General features: G+C 37.6%; 1 protein-coding gene across 4 annotated transcripts in view; it reads left to right on the plus strand.

Moving 5' to 3' along the window:
- LOC127968672 (immunoglobulin superfamily member 21-like) overlaps nucleotides 1-17501 on the plus strand; it is a 175532-nt gene extending 158031 nt beyond the window's left edge. The window contains exons 6-11 of one of the 4 annotated variants that reach the window (XM_052570005.1): nucleotides 1852-2332; nucleotides 7061-7161; nucleotides 11010-11202; nucleotides 13502-13540; nucleotides 16080-16152; nucleotides 16586-17501. In XM_052570005.1, the coding sequence (XP_052425965.1) occupies nucleotides 1852-2332; nucleotides 7061-7161; nucleotides 11010-11202; nucleotides 13502-13540; nucleotides 16080-16152; nucleotides 16586-16739 (1041 nt within the window). In that variant the 3' untranslated portion in view covers nucleotides 16740-17501. Of the gene's footprint in view, nucleotides 1-1851; nucleotides 2333-7060; nucleotides 7162-11009; nucleotides 11203-13501; nucleotides 13541-16079 lie in introns of all 4 variants that reach the window. The other 3 variants (XM_052570006.1, XM_052570008.1, XM_052570007.1) reach the window with 3 other exon arrangements.
- Nucleotides 17502-17737: the final 236 nt, after the last annotated feature.

Below are 17737 nucleotides of genomic sequence, written 5' to 3' on the forward strand. Positions count from 1 at the left end.
AGTGCGGGGGCATTAATGTTAAGATCAAATCAAAGCCAGACAAAGCCACACACAGATAAAGAAAGGGCAAAAGGGCTACAGTGCAAGGAAAGGTCTTGTCTTGTGTAATGCAATGAAACTTTGATCTTGTGCAAACGGAAATTAAAGTGTTCAAAGGTCCCATAATGGACAAGCAGATATATATATCCGCTTTATGCCGAACCCCTCTTATTCCTTCTTGTGAAGCAGTGGAGGGTAGGAAAAGGAGGGATTGAGAGTAAAAGTGGTACAAGCAGAGCACTGTGCAAACATTAATGCTACAGGCATTAGGCCTACCGAATTTAATACACATATCTGGAGGTTGTGCGTTGAAGTGGGAGTTTAATTCCCTGTCAAGTGATTTACCAGCCGGGAATCTTAATACCCAAATGCACTGTAGTGAAGAGAGGCTGTTACAGCGAGTGGAACACAAACACAAAGCAGAAACTGTGGCATGTATACTTGCCATTCACTGGCGCTGTGGGCTGAATGATGCTTTTTGCGTTGTCCCAGATACTTTTGTTTAGGTAATTTCACAATTTACTTTGATTGCGGCAGATACTGACTATTGCATCCTCATTCTTTGTAAAGTTTTCTCATGCCTTTTTACACCAAAATGATGCTGGCTTTCATGCTGGAAATGTGTAATCTGAAAAAAATTTCAATACCAGCCTGCGTATCCAGAGACAGAGTTTTGAGATTATATTTAAACAGACAAAGTTTTTTTTTGTCTTCATCGTCTTCATGCATTCACTGTTTCTTTTGATGCACCAACAAGAAGTTGTCGAACGTTATTACAAATAAAAATTTAAGCAATCAATTCACATATACAAATTGTAAATTAAATGCATTTTAAACTGACAAGGAAAATAAAGTAGCTGGAATAAAATAATAATAATAATAATAATAATACAATTATTATTATTATTATTATTATTATTATTATTATTATTATTATTATTATTATTATTATTTTATGTATTAGTTTTATTTTTAATTTTACAGTAAATTATTTCATAAATTTTAGAAATTTTATTTTCATTTATTTTGAGAGAGTATTTTAGGGGCTTTATGAAGTCAGTTTCCAACGCAAGTTCTAAGAGGCCTTGCATTATTATTATTTTTTTCTTTCTTGTTTTCCTGTGATAACAACTTAATTGTCTCATGATCTCAACACAAAATGAATTGTTTTTCTTGTGATAATGACTTAATTTTCTCAACAAAAGTTTGTTTTCTTGCCATCTTTTCAGTTGTTTTCTTGTCATGACTAATTTTCTTGTGATCTGTATGATTTGTATGATTTGTAATCATACAAATAATGATTTATATTTCATTGTACAGACAAGAACATGAGCCCATAATAAGAGTACAACGTGTTTAATTACACGTTAAGCATTTTCCTCCAGTAGAAAACCATTATAAGGATAATGTTTACTGTGGCTTAATGCATTAAGACAGTGCTTTAAAAAGACTCAGTAAACACATTAAATATATATAAAGCATTATATGTACAGACAAGCAGATGAGCGCATAATAAGAACGCAATGCATTTAACGTTTTAAGCATTTTAACCATGTTATCATGAGAAAAAAATCAAGAAGGAAAAAATTATAATGCCTGTCCTCTTAGAAATTCTGTAGTTTCCATCCTACTCTTATTTAATTATTTATATTTGTGTGTGTGTGTGTGTGTGTTTGATTGTTTGTTTGTTTTTAGCATATTTAGGTGCTGATTGGAGTCTGTTTCTATCCCAAATACATTCATTCACTCACTCTTTCAAATAATTTAGTCTGATTGAAGTGCAGAATTATTAACCTTCTGCCTCTCTTACAGGTATATTTCAAGCGGGATGGAGAGTTGATAGAGGTGATCTCCTATGTTTCACCCACCGTGGGTTACGAGGGCGGTGGTCCCGCTGGCGTGCATGGAGCCAGACCTCTGATCAGCAGGGATCTGGATGACACTAAGCTGAGAAAGTCTCTATCTCTGCTGGGCCCGGATGGCAGGCCCGGACGCCTGAACACAGAGAGCCCTGGGCGGAGCTACATGGCCAGACAACCGGGCCAAGAGACCAGCCCGGCCACAGAGACCATCCCAGAGACAGTGGTCAGCCGAGAGTTCCCACGCTGGGTTCAGAGCACTGACCCCCTGTACTACTTCAGCAACACGCAGATCCCCCAGAGCGACGGGTCTGTGCTGGTTCAGGCCAAACTCACTTGGACTCTGAATCCGCAGTTGGACAACGACGCCCTGTTTAGCTGCGAGATCACACACCCGGCTCTCTCCATGCCTATGCAGACTGAGGTCATACTGGGTAAGCTTGCTTTTGTAGGCTTTAGCATTGATTTGGCAGGATGCAGATCTTTAGATCAATGTGAAAGTTTTGTTTTTGACCTTCAACCTTGTTATTCACCTTCTCTCGTCTGATCGTGGGTGAATCCTTTTACATCCCCATCTGACAGATGTAGTGAGACCAACACTGGTTTCTATTTGCTGCTTAATTGCGTTACAGGCAAGCAGATTGCAGTTGCTAATGCAGAATGCAAAATCTCCCAGTGACTGACAGGCCAATTCATTGAGCTGTCTGGGCAGTAGATTGAGTTAACTTAACCACGTTATTGAAAAAGTCAACCTGAATTAAAGAAATCAAGCATAAAAGGAATTTCACATTGCGCTCAAAGACAGCATTGTTGCTGGATCTCACTGTTGCAACCCACTGATAATCGTAAAAAAGTCTCCCATCTACTAATTAAGATGCTAAAACGAGGATATGCCTAACTGCTTGTTTTGTTTCATATTTGTTCCAGTGAAATTGTTTTGTTGTGTTCACTTGTTTATACTGTAATAATGAAAGTTGTGGCGCAACTCCGCCAAACAATGGGATACACGCATACCTTTGTATTTTCATGGATGAGAGGCTTATTTTCGCAGCTTTTGCTTTTAAAGCTACAACAAAGATGGTCTGACGATCCCATTATCACTTCAAAGGCAGCACTCACTTGTAGTCTCTGCTATCAGGCCTCAGAAAGAGGCAAGTGATGAGACTCAAGACAAGATAAACAGAGACATTTCTCTCACTTAGTGGTGCAGGAGCAGTGCAGAAAGAGATGAAGGTGGGGGAAAGGACAAAAAAACAGGGATAAGATGAAGAAAGAGAAGACGGTCTAGAAGCTGATGCCTTTTCCATTCAATATTTCTCATTCTCACTTGCTCCGTCATTCTCGTCCCACTCCGGCATGGTCTCCTGTTTTCTTTATTCATTGCTTAGCATGTGCAAAACAGTCATTTTTGAAGTACAGTAAAAACAGTAATATTGTGAAATAAAAATAAAAATGATTTATTTTTGAATATTCTAAAATGTAATTAATTCCTGTTATGGCAAAGCTGATTTTTTTTAGCTGCCATTACCTGAGGAAATAAGACTTGAAGATATAATGTATGCAGTTGCTCTAGAAGAAGGTTTCATTTCAGTTATTATCAAGACACTTCCAGTACAGGTGATCCACTAACCTGTACCCAGTCAGAAAATGAAAAGCAACTGATAGAAGCATTCACAAGACATAAATATTTCACAGTTTTGAATATTTTCACATGAGACAGAAACATCTTGACAGCGACTCAAATTTGTATAACATTCCTTGAATATTAATGAGGCGACACTTGTGCTGCGCTCTAAATGGATTCGGTTGGTCTGTGGAGGCGGTGTTCTCAGAACACCGTCCTCACCTCAGAGCATCACGGCTGGGCTTGTTGCCCTGACTTGGCTGTCTGTCAGTCTTATCCAAATATGCAGTGATTCAGTCAGTGCCTCTCCATAATTAAAGCTGAGCCAGTCTCAGCAGTAAGGATTTGCATGGGTAAAGGTGCTACTGATTCAGCAAAAACACAGAAGGGGAATGAGTTATATTCTCACATCCAGAGGCTAGAGATGATCTATGCCTGCACGCCAAGTTCCTCCACCCAATAGACTGATAATAAGTACGCAGATGTTTGTTGTGGGTTGGTGTGTGGGAGTGTGAATGAATCTCTGTACATTCAAACAATCTTATTTCTCTGTCAAGAGTTTCAATGGCTTAGAGTTTCAGTGAACCATGAGAAGTTGGTCAAACAAGTCTGAGAAGAAAGCCGGGGTAAATACGTCATGATTTATACATATTGAACATGAATTCTTTGTTAGTCCTGGAAGAACATTTGTATCAACAGTCAAAAGTAAACCTAATGGTAGAATCCGATTGGTTGATAAAAATGTTGATCCAGGAACATGTTGTACTTGCGTAAATTACATTAAGCACTAAGTCATCAAGTTGGATAGTGTTAGCCATGCTAAAAACACCAGCTTGGGCGTTTATTTATATACATATATACAGGTGCTTCTCAATTAATTTGAATGTCATGTGTAAGTTTATTTCAGTAATTCAACTCAAATTGTGAAACTCAAAATCACATTTAACATAAACCCACCAACTCACTGTCCCAACAAATTAGAATATGCTGACATGCCAGTCAACTAATCAACTCAAAACACCTGCAAAGGTTTCCTGAGCCTTCGAAAAGGACTCTCAGTTTGGTTCACTAGGCTACACAATCATGGGGAAGACTGCTGATCTGACAGTTGTCCAGAAGATAAGCACTGACAGCCTTCACAAAGAGGGAACAAACATTCATTGCCAAAGAAGCTGGCTGTTCACAGAGTGCTTTATCCAAGCATGTTAACAGAAAGTTGAGTGGAAGGGAAGAAAATGATGCACAACCAACCTAGAGAACCGCAGTCTTATGAGGATTGTCAAGCAAAATCAGTTCAAGAATTTGAGTGAACTTCACAAGGAATGGACTGAGGCTGGGGTCAAGGCATCAAGAGCCACCACACACAGACATGGCAAGGAATTTGGCTATAGTTGTCATATTCCTCTTGTTAAGCCACTCCTGAGGCATCTTACCTGGGCTAAGGAGAAGAGGAACTGGACTGTTACCCAGTGGTGCAGATGAGCTGAAGGCCACTGTCAAAAGAACCTGGGCTTCCATTCCACCTCAGCAGTGCCACAAACTGATCACCTCCATGCCACGCTGAATTGAGGCAGTGATTAAAGCAAAAGGAGCCCCTACCAAGTATTGAGTACATGTACAGTAAATGAACATACTTTCTAGAAGGCCAACAATTCACTTAAAATGTTTTTTTGTTTTTTTTTAGTGGTCTTATGAAGTATTCTAATTTGTTGAGAAAGTGAATTGGTGGGTGTTTGTTAAATGTGAACCAAAATCATCAAAATTAAAAGAACCAAAGACTTAAACTACTTCAGTCTGTGTGCACTGAATTTATTGTATACACAAGTTTCACAAGTTTAGTTGATATTGTATATTTAATTGTGCATTAAGACAAGTTTAGTAATAATGTTTAGAAGACTAAACTTTGAGACTTTGTTGAAAAGTCAATGTCTCTGTGGCCCATCGGATACAGTGCTCGCAGCCATAATCAAAGGTGAGGACATGGGTCATCAAATGCTCCCCCTGGAGTTGGTCCTAAACATCTGACCATCACCTTACTTTAACAGCAAGCTTTTCATAAAGCTTTCTCAGGCTAATTCTGTTCAAAATGCTTTTTAACAGAGGCAATTTTAGCCTTTTTTTTCTTTAAAAAAAAAATAAATAAAAAAAATACTAGGGCTGAACAGTTACCTGGCACCACGGGTAGGAAAATGTCACAGCTCAGTGAATTTTTTTGTCAGCTCCGGTGGTTAGGGCTTAGGTTAGGCAATCCAAGTATTGATCCGTTAATTCAACCACTTGGTACGGAAAAGGCAGGGTCAGCCTTTGAGTGCCCATTGCTCTGTCAGAACACAGGCCCTATCAATGGTCTCCTTTTGTTTTTAAACTGTTTTCTTAGGGAAAATCAATTGAGTCATTGAGTCATGATTCATGCCTTGACAAGCTCTTAATCTCTCTTGTGTATTGCATTTCACATCTCTTTCTCCACTCCGCAAAGCCTGGCCCCTAATATCCCCGATCATTTCCATAATAAGCAAGTAGGCAAAAGAGGATTTCTGTGCATTTGGTGTAGTGTCCTGCCATAACTTGATTTATGTGTGAAATACACATTCATAGGACCCATTACAAATTTGAATCCATTAAGCAGCACAGCACCGGGGGGTAATGAATAAACTGACTAAGACTGGCCTGATGCCTCATTAGCTTTTGCTGGACACTCTGTGGCTTGATTGATGGCTAAAAGCATGATTAGCCATTGTTTCACATAGGTCTCAGTAGCTGGATTATCTGTATGTGTTGTTGGAGCCAAAGCATAGCATTAGCCGTAATGAGAGTTGAAAAAAGGCCACAGTGGGATGTATTTTTGAACAATTTAAAGTCCAATCTTCATTTACTAATATTCGCTCTGGAATTATGTGTTAGCATAAACATGCGGCTCACAAAATTTGTTCTCAGAGGTACATAGAGTGGATGCTGGTAATCTTGGTAAATGATGGAGAACCACTTAACTCGGGACCAGTCGGAGACATTCTCGCACTCAGACTCTGTCGCTATAAAGTGCCTAGACCGTGCTGCCGAATAGAGGAAGTTTCACTTGAGAAACTTGTGGTCTCACTTTCCAGACATGTCCAAAATCACTTTCTTATCTTCCCCCTGAGTACACAAGAGAAATCCTCAGTGCCTGAGAAGGTCAAAATATGATGTTTTAACCTTCCTTTCCTTCATCACATCCCAGCCATTCTCTGAGACCAAATTAAACCCATCTGGGAGATTCGGTCCACACAAGACAAGGGAATTAGTTCTCTAAGTGTCTCTTATCTTACTTCCTCCACCGTTTGCCTTGCATGCTCTGTTTCTTCTTCAGTAATGAGTGTCTACCCAATTTAGGTCCTTGTCTCTCTTGGGAAATAAATACTCCTCAGCCATTTCAATGAAGGAAACTGAGAATCTCCAAGTTGACCTCCAAGTCAAATGCCATGACTTTATTCTGTTAATGCTATGCTGGTATACTAGTATTGTTGTGAATGACAGTTTTTTTTTTTCTCATTTACTTCCGTAGCGGCTCCTAAAGGCCCCAAGCTTACGATAACCCCTACCAGAGCAAAGGTAGGGGATACGGTTCGCATCACCGTCCAAGGATTCCAGGTAGGATCTCCAGTGGTAAGTCCATGGGGGTTATGAAACCAGGGCCAAGTTCAGTTTTGGATATGAGGAGTTTTGTCCCGCAAGTGCAGTTAAGCCTGTGTGATATATGGCTATAGTGACCATTCTTACAGAGTGTACAATACAACACATGTATCTGTCAGCTCCTGACCTGGTACTGCTAACCATGAGCTATTAATCCAAATGGTTCAGCCTGTCCGAGGAGGGGTGCACTGCAACTGACAAAATCTAACCGTTCAATCATGTAAGTTGCTGTGAAATCAAAATAGGGGGTATTCAAAGTCCTACAAAGGTCATAAGAACAAAAACTCTGAAAATGATCTATTGAAAAGCACTTGGGGCTGCAACGCGAAAAAAAAAAAAAAAAACACTTGAGCACTCAAGGTTATTAGAAACTAGTGGACATTTATTGGTTGTGAGATAAGATAAGAGTCTAATAGAAGAATCAAAATGCATTTGTAAATGGTGTACAGACTCTTTGCTCTTTAGAAGAAATGGCATTTAAGTTGCGATTATCTTTCTTTCCCCAATTGATTTTTCTGTTGTTTGCACTCTATATTTCAGTGTCATCTATAAACACAGAAGAAAGGAAACAAAATGAATGTGGTGTTGCATTTAATAAATATCTTTAAATGAAAACTATCATAAAATCGCTAAACGATAACATGGGTCACATTTGTTCCATTTAGATGTTTGAATGCTGTTAGCTTTTAAAGGAAATAATTGGTGTTTCAGAACATTAAAAAAATAATAATAATAATACTTTTTGGTAATACTTTATTTTAAGTTCTCAGTAGCATGCATGCATATTACTTGCAATATTGGGTGTATATTAGCACATATTATTGCCTTATTCTGTATGACCATATTTTAGGTCCCTTACTTCCTACCTAAACTACAACTACTTACTTACTGTTAATAAGCAGCAAAATTATAAGTTTATTCAGGGAAAACTGTTGGTTAATAGTGAATATGTGTTCGCTATAAAGGGTTACCAATTTTCTTATTAATTAGGTATTGTTTTCCATTAGAAATATCTGAATAATATAGGACGTAAAATCATCAAAGTTAGAAACAATTATTTGAGCAGCAAAATTCTAACACTTTCTGAGAATAATTAGTGAGTTTATGTTTTACCCTGTTGACAAATAATGTTTTCCCTTTGTTAATTATAAAACCTCACTAAATTGTTATGTTTGTGCTTAATAAGAAAAAATAATAATTCAGTTATGACAATAAAAAATAAAAAATAATATATATATATATATATATTTAATAATATATATATATATATATATTTATACCCCCAAAACTATACTCTTTTATATATATATATATATAAAATAGTATAGTTTTGTATAAGGTTAGGCCATAATATATAAGTATAAGGTTAGGCTGTAATATTTTCTTTAGTCTTATTAACTGCTGTTTTGTTTCTCATATAAATATTTCTTGTTTAAAAGATGCTTTCCAGTAAAATGCTTTAAACGAAACAATTTTTGCGATGAAAAATCTAAGCTTGGCAACAACTAGCCCTAGAAATATGGCAGGCTGATTTATTATGCTAACGTTTAGCTTCTTTTTGCTAACGCTAAACTCCTCTGTTTGGTATTCTCACCAGAAGGCATAAGCGCATCCGATTAAAAAAAATCAGCTGTTTGTTGATGTATTTCACTGCAGCTTTCAGAGATTTTGCTTCTTTCGTTTGTTCTTGTCAGACTAGCTAGCAAAACAGGTGTGAGCACAGAGCTAGCCAGAAGCGCTCTACTGTCAACGGTGCCAAATTTATACTTGCTTCAATAGTCCATCAGTTCCACAAGCCTAGTGAAGCAGGGAGATTGTCTCAGTGTAACTATCATCGTCTGCCAAGAGCTAAAAAAAATCTTCCCCAGCAGATAAACACAGAACAGTTTGGTGATGATCCGCCCAATCTTTGTGACAGCTCTGACTCAGAGATGTGTCTAGCCAACGGCATTCAGGTGGAAAGAAATTAGACCTGATATGCTATCATCACTGAATCTACTTTACGCTATTTTGTTTGTGTCATGAATTTAAAAGAGTGTTACAGTAGTTGTGTTTTATTCCTCAAGGATATTTCAGGTTTAGCTGTGTTCTGTCCAGTTAAAAGGGGCTGTGAGCTTGTGCAAGCTGGTCATTAGCTGGTCTATACTGGTGGTTAGCAGATGTAGTAATTGTAATTTGCAGATCAGAATTGGAAAAGCTTGTAGAGCATTTAGATTTCAGCAATTCCAGTCTAAACTCTTCAGTGTCCAATTAGACCAGTTGACCAGCCTGGACCAGTTCAGACTAGCTAAAAACCATGCTTCAAAATAGGAAAAGCACTAAGATGGAGTTTCCTGAGTAGAGGAGTAAGTTGGTTGGTGCATGGGCAGTTTGTCTGGCAGACCTGTGTGTTTATTCCACCCACATTTTACTTATTTGAAGTACACCTTTAAATAATAGAAGAATGGTCACCATAAACAGGCTTGACGGGGACATAAATCCAAGTTTGGATCTTAATATTTGCACAAAAGATTTCAAAACCAATAGAAATGTATTTGGAAGAACATCTCCCTTATCCTTAGCTGCTCCAAGACCTTGGGTTTCACATGTAGATAAGATAAATGTTAAGACAGAACACTAAATACTACCCTGCAGTTCAAACAGTCACACACAAAAAAAAACAGACTCAATATCCCCTTTGGTTTACGTAGAAACTAGTTAACCACCAACAGATGAGCTCACATTGGTGTCTCCTTCCTTTCTAATTTAAACTTTGCATTTGAGTGCTGATCATTTATGCTCTCCAAGAGCTTGTCTTACTGTTATGTCTTGATTTTAACCAGTCAAGTGCCATGGGGGATATTTTATTTATTTTTTTTTATCTGGAACTGACCTGATTCCCCCCAGCAAGTGCAAACTCATTTCCTTGCTGTCATGGTGTGAATGTGGAAGTCCAGAGACACAGGCAAGCCACACTCTCCAATGAGCCATTATCAAAGGTCATCCAGACAAGCCACATGATTTTGTAAAGTTAGATTGATTGTGCCAGCCAGTCACTTATCACACCTAGAACATGGGTTAGACTGGTTTGATCAGCAGGGGAAAGATATCCTCTGCCATGTCTGGAAAATGGATCTACAATGAATCAGTGTGTAGCCTTGGCACAGACACTGAGATTTCTGAGCTTCATAACACCTGACCTCTTGTGTGAAATCAAATGATCTTGAGCTTCCACAAGTATTTAAAAGGCAAGTACTTGCAAAATTATGAAAATGAAATTTTGTATTGTGTTAGTGGGCTTCCAGGCATAGTTGCAGACAATGCTACACCATGCACTGCAAAGGAGCAAATAAGAATACTTGATATTCTTTTGCCTCTTGTGGATTACCTGTTTACTGTGATGTTTTTTTCATTGCCCCCTTACAACCATAAAACCCATTACATTCCTCTTCCTGGAAGTATATAACAAGAAATGCTTCAATTGTATCAATGTAGTATTGCTGCATTTAATTGATGACTTGGTGCAAGATTTATTTCTCTTATTGTTTGTCCTTTCTTCCAAATGGAAAGGTATTGTGTATTGATGTTTTATTTTGTATTTTTTTAAAGGAAGCACTTAATGACATAAGATGCCTTTGAACTGATAATTATTTAAACATATACATGTTTGATATATTAATTCTGTATTAACTAAATCAATGTAAAATAATGTGTTAAAATCAATTGTGATTTTACTCAACATTATGATTTATTATGTATATGATGACTGATTTTTTTCTCTTCATTCTTTTTTCCTTACTGTACACATCCCTGTGTACTAAACACACACACACTACTTCCAGAATGAGGTGTTTCCTGAGCCTCTGTACACCTGGACGCGGGTTGGCAACAGACTGCTGGACGGCAGTGCTGAGAGAGATGGGAAGGAACTGGTGCTGGAGCGAGTGCCTGCAGAACTGAATGGCTCCATGTACCGCTGCACGGCCCAGAATCCACTGGGCTCCACTGACACACACATACGCCTCATTGTTTTTGGTGAGTAGCTCCAACAGTAAACTATCTCTATCCTAAATAAAATAATTAATTGTCTTTTTTTTATGGAATTCTGTTTCTCATTGTATTCTATTGGATTTTATTTTATTTATTTATTTATTTATTATTTGTAGACAATATCCTTTAAATTAAGCCAATATTTTGACAAGTCATTCAATGGTTTTAGTCAAATTTACTCAAATATTAGTCAACAAAAATAAAAAATTTGTTAGTGATAAAGTGCGAAATAAAACCAAGTATTGCATATAAGGACATTTATTTATTTAAACTATGCAAGGAAGCAGCCTTTTCAGAAATTTTGTGACAATAGACAATTACTATTACACATGATGGTCAAATCTGCAATATTTTTAGATTTTTTTTTTGGGTCACAGATGTCTTTTCTTAAGGGATATTATCTTTTTTTTTTTAGCACAAATATGTTGTTAAAAGAAAAATAGCCTTTTTGTGTTATTGTGTGACAGTTTCATTCCCCCGTGGTGGTGTCTGGCCATCCATTGCTGCTACAACAGATGCTGTGCCCACTAAGTCTTGGCTTTGTTCTCATTGATGTTAGAAAGAGATTGCTTGCTGATGCTTGTGTGTGTGTGTGTGTGTGTTTTGCCGCCCCTGGACTAATTTCCCCCCTGAGCTTTCGAGGCTGTCAGGGTTTATGAGAGATCTGTCTATAGCGTGAGCGCAGATCTAATCAAAGATGTGCTTTGGAAGATGAAGGACAGTCGGTGCTCCTCTGGATAATCCGAATGACAGCCAAGGCTGAGGACAACAAGCTTGAATATGCTTCACCATCAGGCGTGAAGATACAATTGCACCCATGATCAATTGAATCAGTTGTTTATTGTAGATTCAACCACATGCAAAAACATTGCTTCTCACTTCTTTAAAATAATACATGATAATTTACATATGAATTTTGGTAAGGATAGGGCTCACACAATAAAAAAAAAAAATCATAATATACCCAGCCTCATTTTATTCAAAATAAAACAAAAAATTGAAGAATTGGTTACTCTTTACCACACTAAAGTTGTAGAAAATTACAGAGATTCCACGAGGCAATGCATTGCATTTGACTTGAGCTTGCATTTTGGGAATGACACATGTAACAAAGGCAGTATCTCCTTGACTGAGTATTTGTTAAAAAATAGTTTGAAGCTTTTAAACCTCAAAAAGAATGAAAAAGAATCTTACGTAATTAAAGCGGTCCATGAAGTTGTCCATCCTCTATATTTCAAGCGATCTAAAAGTTTCCCCTTAAGTGAACTGCCAACCATTGCAGCCAGATAATTAAATCAGTGAGTTCATACTGGTTTTGTGAACACAGAATCAACCAAGTCATTGGAGAAAATCCTAAAAATGCATTATTTAAATGTGCAGGCAGATGTCAAGATTTTCAGTGAACAGCAACTTAATTGATCAGTGTTTATGGGTGAGTCGTGTGGACCATGATGCTTTTGGTGCAGTTGGATCCTTCCTGATCCTTCAAAGCTTCAATCCTAATTCACTGTAATTGCACAAAAACAGTTTATCTGAAAAATAAAAAATAAATAAATGAACACATAATATTCAATCTGCCTATTATTTCTATTCTTCATACACATTTACAGATTTTTGGAGAAGAGTACAGGAGGCCATTCAGTGAAAAGTAGTTATTTAGGGATGACATCACCTCAGGAATGGTTCATGTGGGGAAGCATTAATGCCCATGTAAGCCTGATGTGGCTCATGTCATCATCTACCACATTCAAAACATCCTTGTGTTTTTGAGTCTGAACACGAGCAGCACAGAGGGAAGAATGGTGATTAATAGCCTTTGAACTGGGCTACTATTGACCTGTTTCAATAGCCATTCATTAGAGCCCTTCAGCTGTATTAAAGAACAAAGATGAGCATTTAGGGGAAAGGAAGCTTGCAGTATCAGGTCTTGTTAATAGATTTTTGCGGTCTTGGAGGCGGTTGAGGATTCTTAGAAATTGTTATTTATTTTTTTTCCTGGAGTTTGCTCATCTGTGCATCCACAGAGAGCTCAAAGTTCAAAAGGTTGCAGTCTTTGGTGGATTTTACATTGAAGCTTGCCAAGAATAGAAGTGAACTAATGAACTTTGGCTACCGACAGCTCTTCAGCTGTGTTCTAGTCCTGTCTCTAAGAGACTTGTGGTTTTTATCCATTAGCACAAACCTATGATGGTTTTCTCTCGTATTATAATATCTATTAATACAGTCCCCCCCCCCACCCTCACCTCTTAATCTTCAACTCCCCCTCCTCTTCTCTGTTCTGCAGAAAACCCAAGTATGATGAAAAACACACAGAATCCGAACAGTAAGTATTTGAACGTTTCAATGATTAGCTAGATTCCTTCGCTGTGTGAGTTTTTTTTTTTTTTTTTTTTTTTTTGCTGCCTCTTGTTTAAGAAGAATCCTTGATGAATTAAGAATTACGAGAGAGCAATTCCACTGTTTTCTTCCTAAGGGTAGTATAATTGCATAACGGAAGTTATTAAAAATTACAGAAATGCAGCAAGGTCAGAATACTATCCCAAAATACATTGCACTCTACTTAATGTAACATTGTGAGAATAGCACATGAACCAAAAACAATATCTCATTGATCATACACACACACACACACACACACATATATAATTATGTATATATATATATACATATACACACACACATATATATATTTATATTTAAGCATCACCATTAATATGGTGATGCTTAAATCACCATATTAAATTTTCGAGATTATAACTGGATACCATTGATTGAATTACACATTGTATAGAGTATACTATATATAAATGCAGTATAATGTGTGGAACTGTTCTCTTGGAATTGTTGTATGTTTCAAAATCATTATTTGCTTCATATGCATTATAGAATTGTGAAATTGCTTAATTGTGATTTGATTAAGTACAGCTATCTAACAAGTGAAAGTATAGGCTTGCTCTCTAACCATACTGAGGACAGGAGGTTCAATAAACAGCTAGTTTGCCCATTCCTCTGGTCTTTTTAATTCTTTCCCTCTCTGAGACTTTTCTAAGGCTACATACTGTGTTTTTATTGTCTCTGGTCTCCCTCCATCCTCCCCTCCTCTCAAGAGGCCATGTGTCTTCTGTAGGCTTGCTGCTTTCATCATTTAGATTCTAGAAGTGAGCCATCACTTACCAATGCACCAGCGCGTCCACAGCAAATATAATTCAGTGATGGATTACAGTTGTTTTATACATTCAGTGCTGGCTCATTTACAGTTTCTTAGAGTCTCATATGTAAAGATGAAGAACTGTCAGGCAGAAGGGCAGAAGGAGGCCTCTGCCTTTATTTCTTATGTTTTTTTTTCTTATTCTTTTTCACTCTCTCTTTCGCCTCACCCGAAACCCCTCACCGCACCTCTTTCCTGTGCACCTCCGTGTCTACTGATGTAAATTTGAATATGCAAATGCGGCAGGGCAGGTGTGTGAGAGCAAGGACAGAATCAGGTCAATATGAGCGCCGATCTTGAGTGGAGCCTCAGATGCCCCTCGTATGCAAGTCAAATGGCTTGTAGAACAAGGCCTCGGGAGGTCACTATGTCTGACATGTGTCTGAATCTCAAACACCCGCTCGACTCACAAAATAACACCCTAAAGACTCTGGTGCTCGCAAATGGCCTGAAGTCTGGAATTCTTCTGCTGAATCCTTAGTTAAAAAGACTGGTTATGTTCAGAATGGCATGCATAGTTTATAGTTTGCACAGTATTTAAATTTGTGTATGGATGGCCTAATGCATTTTTGCCGAAATATGCAGCGTACATTTCGAGCCCAGTGCGTGGAATACTGTTTGCCACACTATTGCATCACCTTCAGCACTATGTGACTGAACGGAAGTAAAAATGTTTTTAAACAAAAATATATACTTTTCAATTAATATTTTGTTAAAATAGGAATTACATTCAAGTTAAATCATTTAAGAATTACATATGCGATGAAGTCATGAGCTCATGTGATAACAATGTAGTATACTGTAATATTTAAATATATTCACTCTTCATTTTTGAGGCAGTATACAGTATATACTGCGCTACGGTTCCATTCTGAATATAACCACTGAGTTTTGACCATAAAATAAGAAAAAAAAATTATGTGTACTTGTGTTATGTGAATTATAGCACTAACACCAGTATAAGCCATAAAAGTAGAAGTAATGTTATATATTACCATTTGTTTTGTCAATGAAAATAAGAGAGATGGTGATAAAATTACTTCAGCACTGAAGTATTGCTCATAATACTTACGACAGCCATCATCATTTAGTGCTTATTGAACATTGTGTAGTATGCATGAATATTAAAATGGATCCTGCACCATTGGAGAGCTCCTTCAAACCTTTTAGAGTGCATTAGATGATTAGGTAAAATACCTAAGAAAAGAAGCTCGCTCATACAGATTTCTTGACTCGCTGTACTACAACAAAGCTTACTCTTTCATACAGAAGCTCTGCTTTTTCCAGTATGATTAAATGAATTATTTTTCTTACACAAATCTATTGTATTTTTGCAGTATATGACAAATCATAGAGTCCGTTTTTTTTAGTTTTTTTTTTAGCTTTTATAGTGCTTTGTTTTGTCATTTGTGAAGCTTGATAGCCAATGATTGACTAGAGCCACATAAAGACTTTTCAAAACTCTCTTACCTTGTTTCATAGAAAACAACAGCACAGAGTTTTAGAATGGCATGAGGTTATGCAAATAATGACAGAACTTATTTTTTAGAAAATTTTTATTTTTTAGACAGTGTTATAAGCAAAACTGGATTAAGAGCAAGTTGTGATAAGTATATTCCTGCCAAATACTAATAACTATTATTTCCTATTTCAGATGGGGCTCCTGGTTTGCACAAGCTTGGACTGATATGCCTGCCACTTATTCTTACAGTGACTGTTGAACTGACGTGAATATCCTTGATTCAGCAGCACACAAACACTCCTCCTCTCCAGTCAGCCTCACACACACACACACACACACACACACACACACACACACACACACACACACACACACACACACATGCCTTCTCCAGACTGTGAATAAACCTACCTTGCTTTCATTTGTGGGAGAACCTGAACCCCCAACAGCGGGCGCACCTCTCTTTTTTGTGAACTCACACACGCATACACACACACACACACACTTACAAAAAAAAAAAAGGATGGAGATGATCCAAATGGAGATGATAGTATCACTGATAATAAATAAATAAATAAATAAAAATACATATATAAAAAAATAACATGCTGAATATGAGAAAAAAAGCACCTCCTTTTTGTCTGCCCCTACAACACTGACACTTTTTTTTTGTGTTAAAATTGCCTGTCAATTAACAGAGACCTGTCATTTGGAAAAGCAAAAAGGCGCCTGGTGTTCGCGATGAACAAAAATGCCATACACTGGAGTGTGGAGAAAAGACATTGTGGGTTGCTGACAATGCTGACTGTCACTTCAACTCCACCTAGCCGTCCTCGAGTTGCCTCCCGTTAGAGTTACTGCACACTGGCACAAACTGGACTCAAACACACACCCTTTTTAAGGACCACGTTTTACGCCATTTGTGTTTTTTGATCACAGTAGTTTTCCGTTTCGTTTTCTTGAATGGCTCTCGGCTGGAATGTAACAAAAAAGAGACAATACTAAACGTCCTGTGACATTTTATTGCGAAGAAATGGAAGATCCTCTTTTTAAGTGTATTTTGTGTACATCCCTGTAAATAATGAAAAGTATATTACAAAGCAGAAAACAAAACAAAACAGAACAAAAAAAATTAATAGAGGTTTGGGGGGGGGAGATGCAAGGGGATATAGAAGATAATGTCTTTATTGCGTGTGTCTGGTCATCCCCAACTGAAATCCAACCCAGGCTTTTAGAAAAAGGTGAAATCAGTGGCCTTTCTATGTTCTGATTTCACGTGTTCAGTATCTATGACATCCGTGTGACTGTTTTCACCTGCAGAGGAAAGACGACAGCTTTTCTCGGGGGTTGCTGGTGCATGTGACGTTCGGAGATGATTTCCCCTCCTCATCTGTTTGTCGCCTACTTGTCCTTAAGTTTTTGTCGCATATTCAGTGACCTGCATCGTGTACAGTCCTTCTCTCTAATCTAACAGTTACTGCTAGGATCATGTTAGCCAGCATTACGGCCCCTCCACCCCCCAAAGGAAGCTCATGTGAAGCCAAGTGTAAACAGGGTTGTTGCATTTGTTTCATATCACCTGTATTAAAAATGGAGATGATCAACTTAAAATGACTGGAGTGTGATTGTCCTTTTTATACTCGGGAGAAAAATACATGCACAAGCAACTGTTTTCTGATAGTGTGTGGTGGTGATATAATGAAATAATTATTATCATTATAAGCGAGGCCTATGATCATTTGACTCTGCTTTATTAGATTTTGAATATCTCAAATACTGTGTTTCTCTGTTATGCCACGTTCAGGTTTAGCTGCAGTGGAGGGGGACATGTTTGTCTAAGGGCATTTCAG

The sequence above is a fragment of the Carassius gibelio genome, chromosome B11, assembly GCF_023724105.1.
Source record: "Carassius gibelio isolate Cgi1373 ecotype wild population from Czech Republic chromosome B11, carGib1.2-hapl.c, whole genome shotgun sequence".
Classification (NCBI taxonomy): domain Eukaryota; kingdom Metazoa; phylum Chordata; class Actinopteri; order Cypriniformes; family Cyprinidae; genus Carassius; species Carassius gibelio.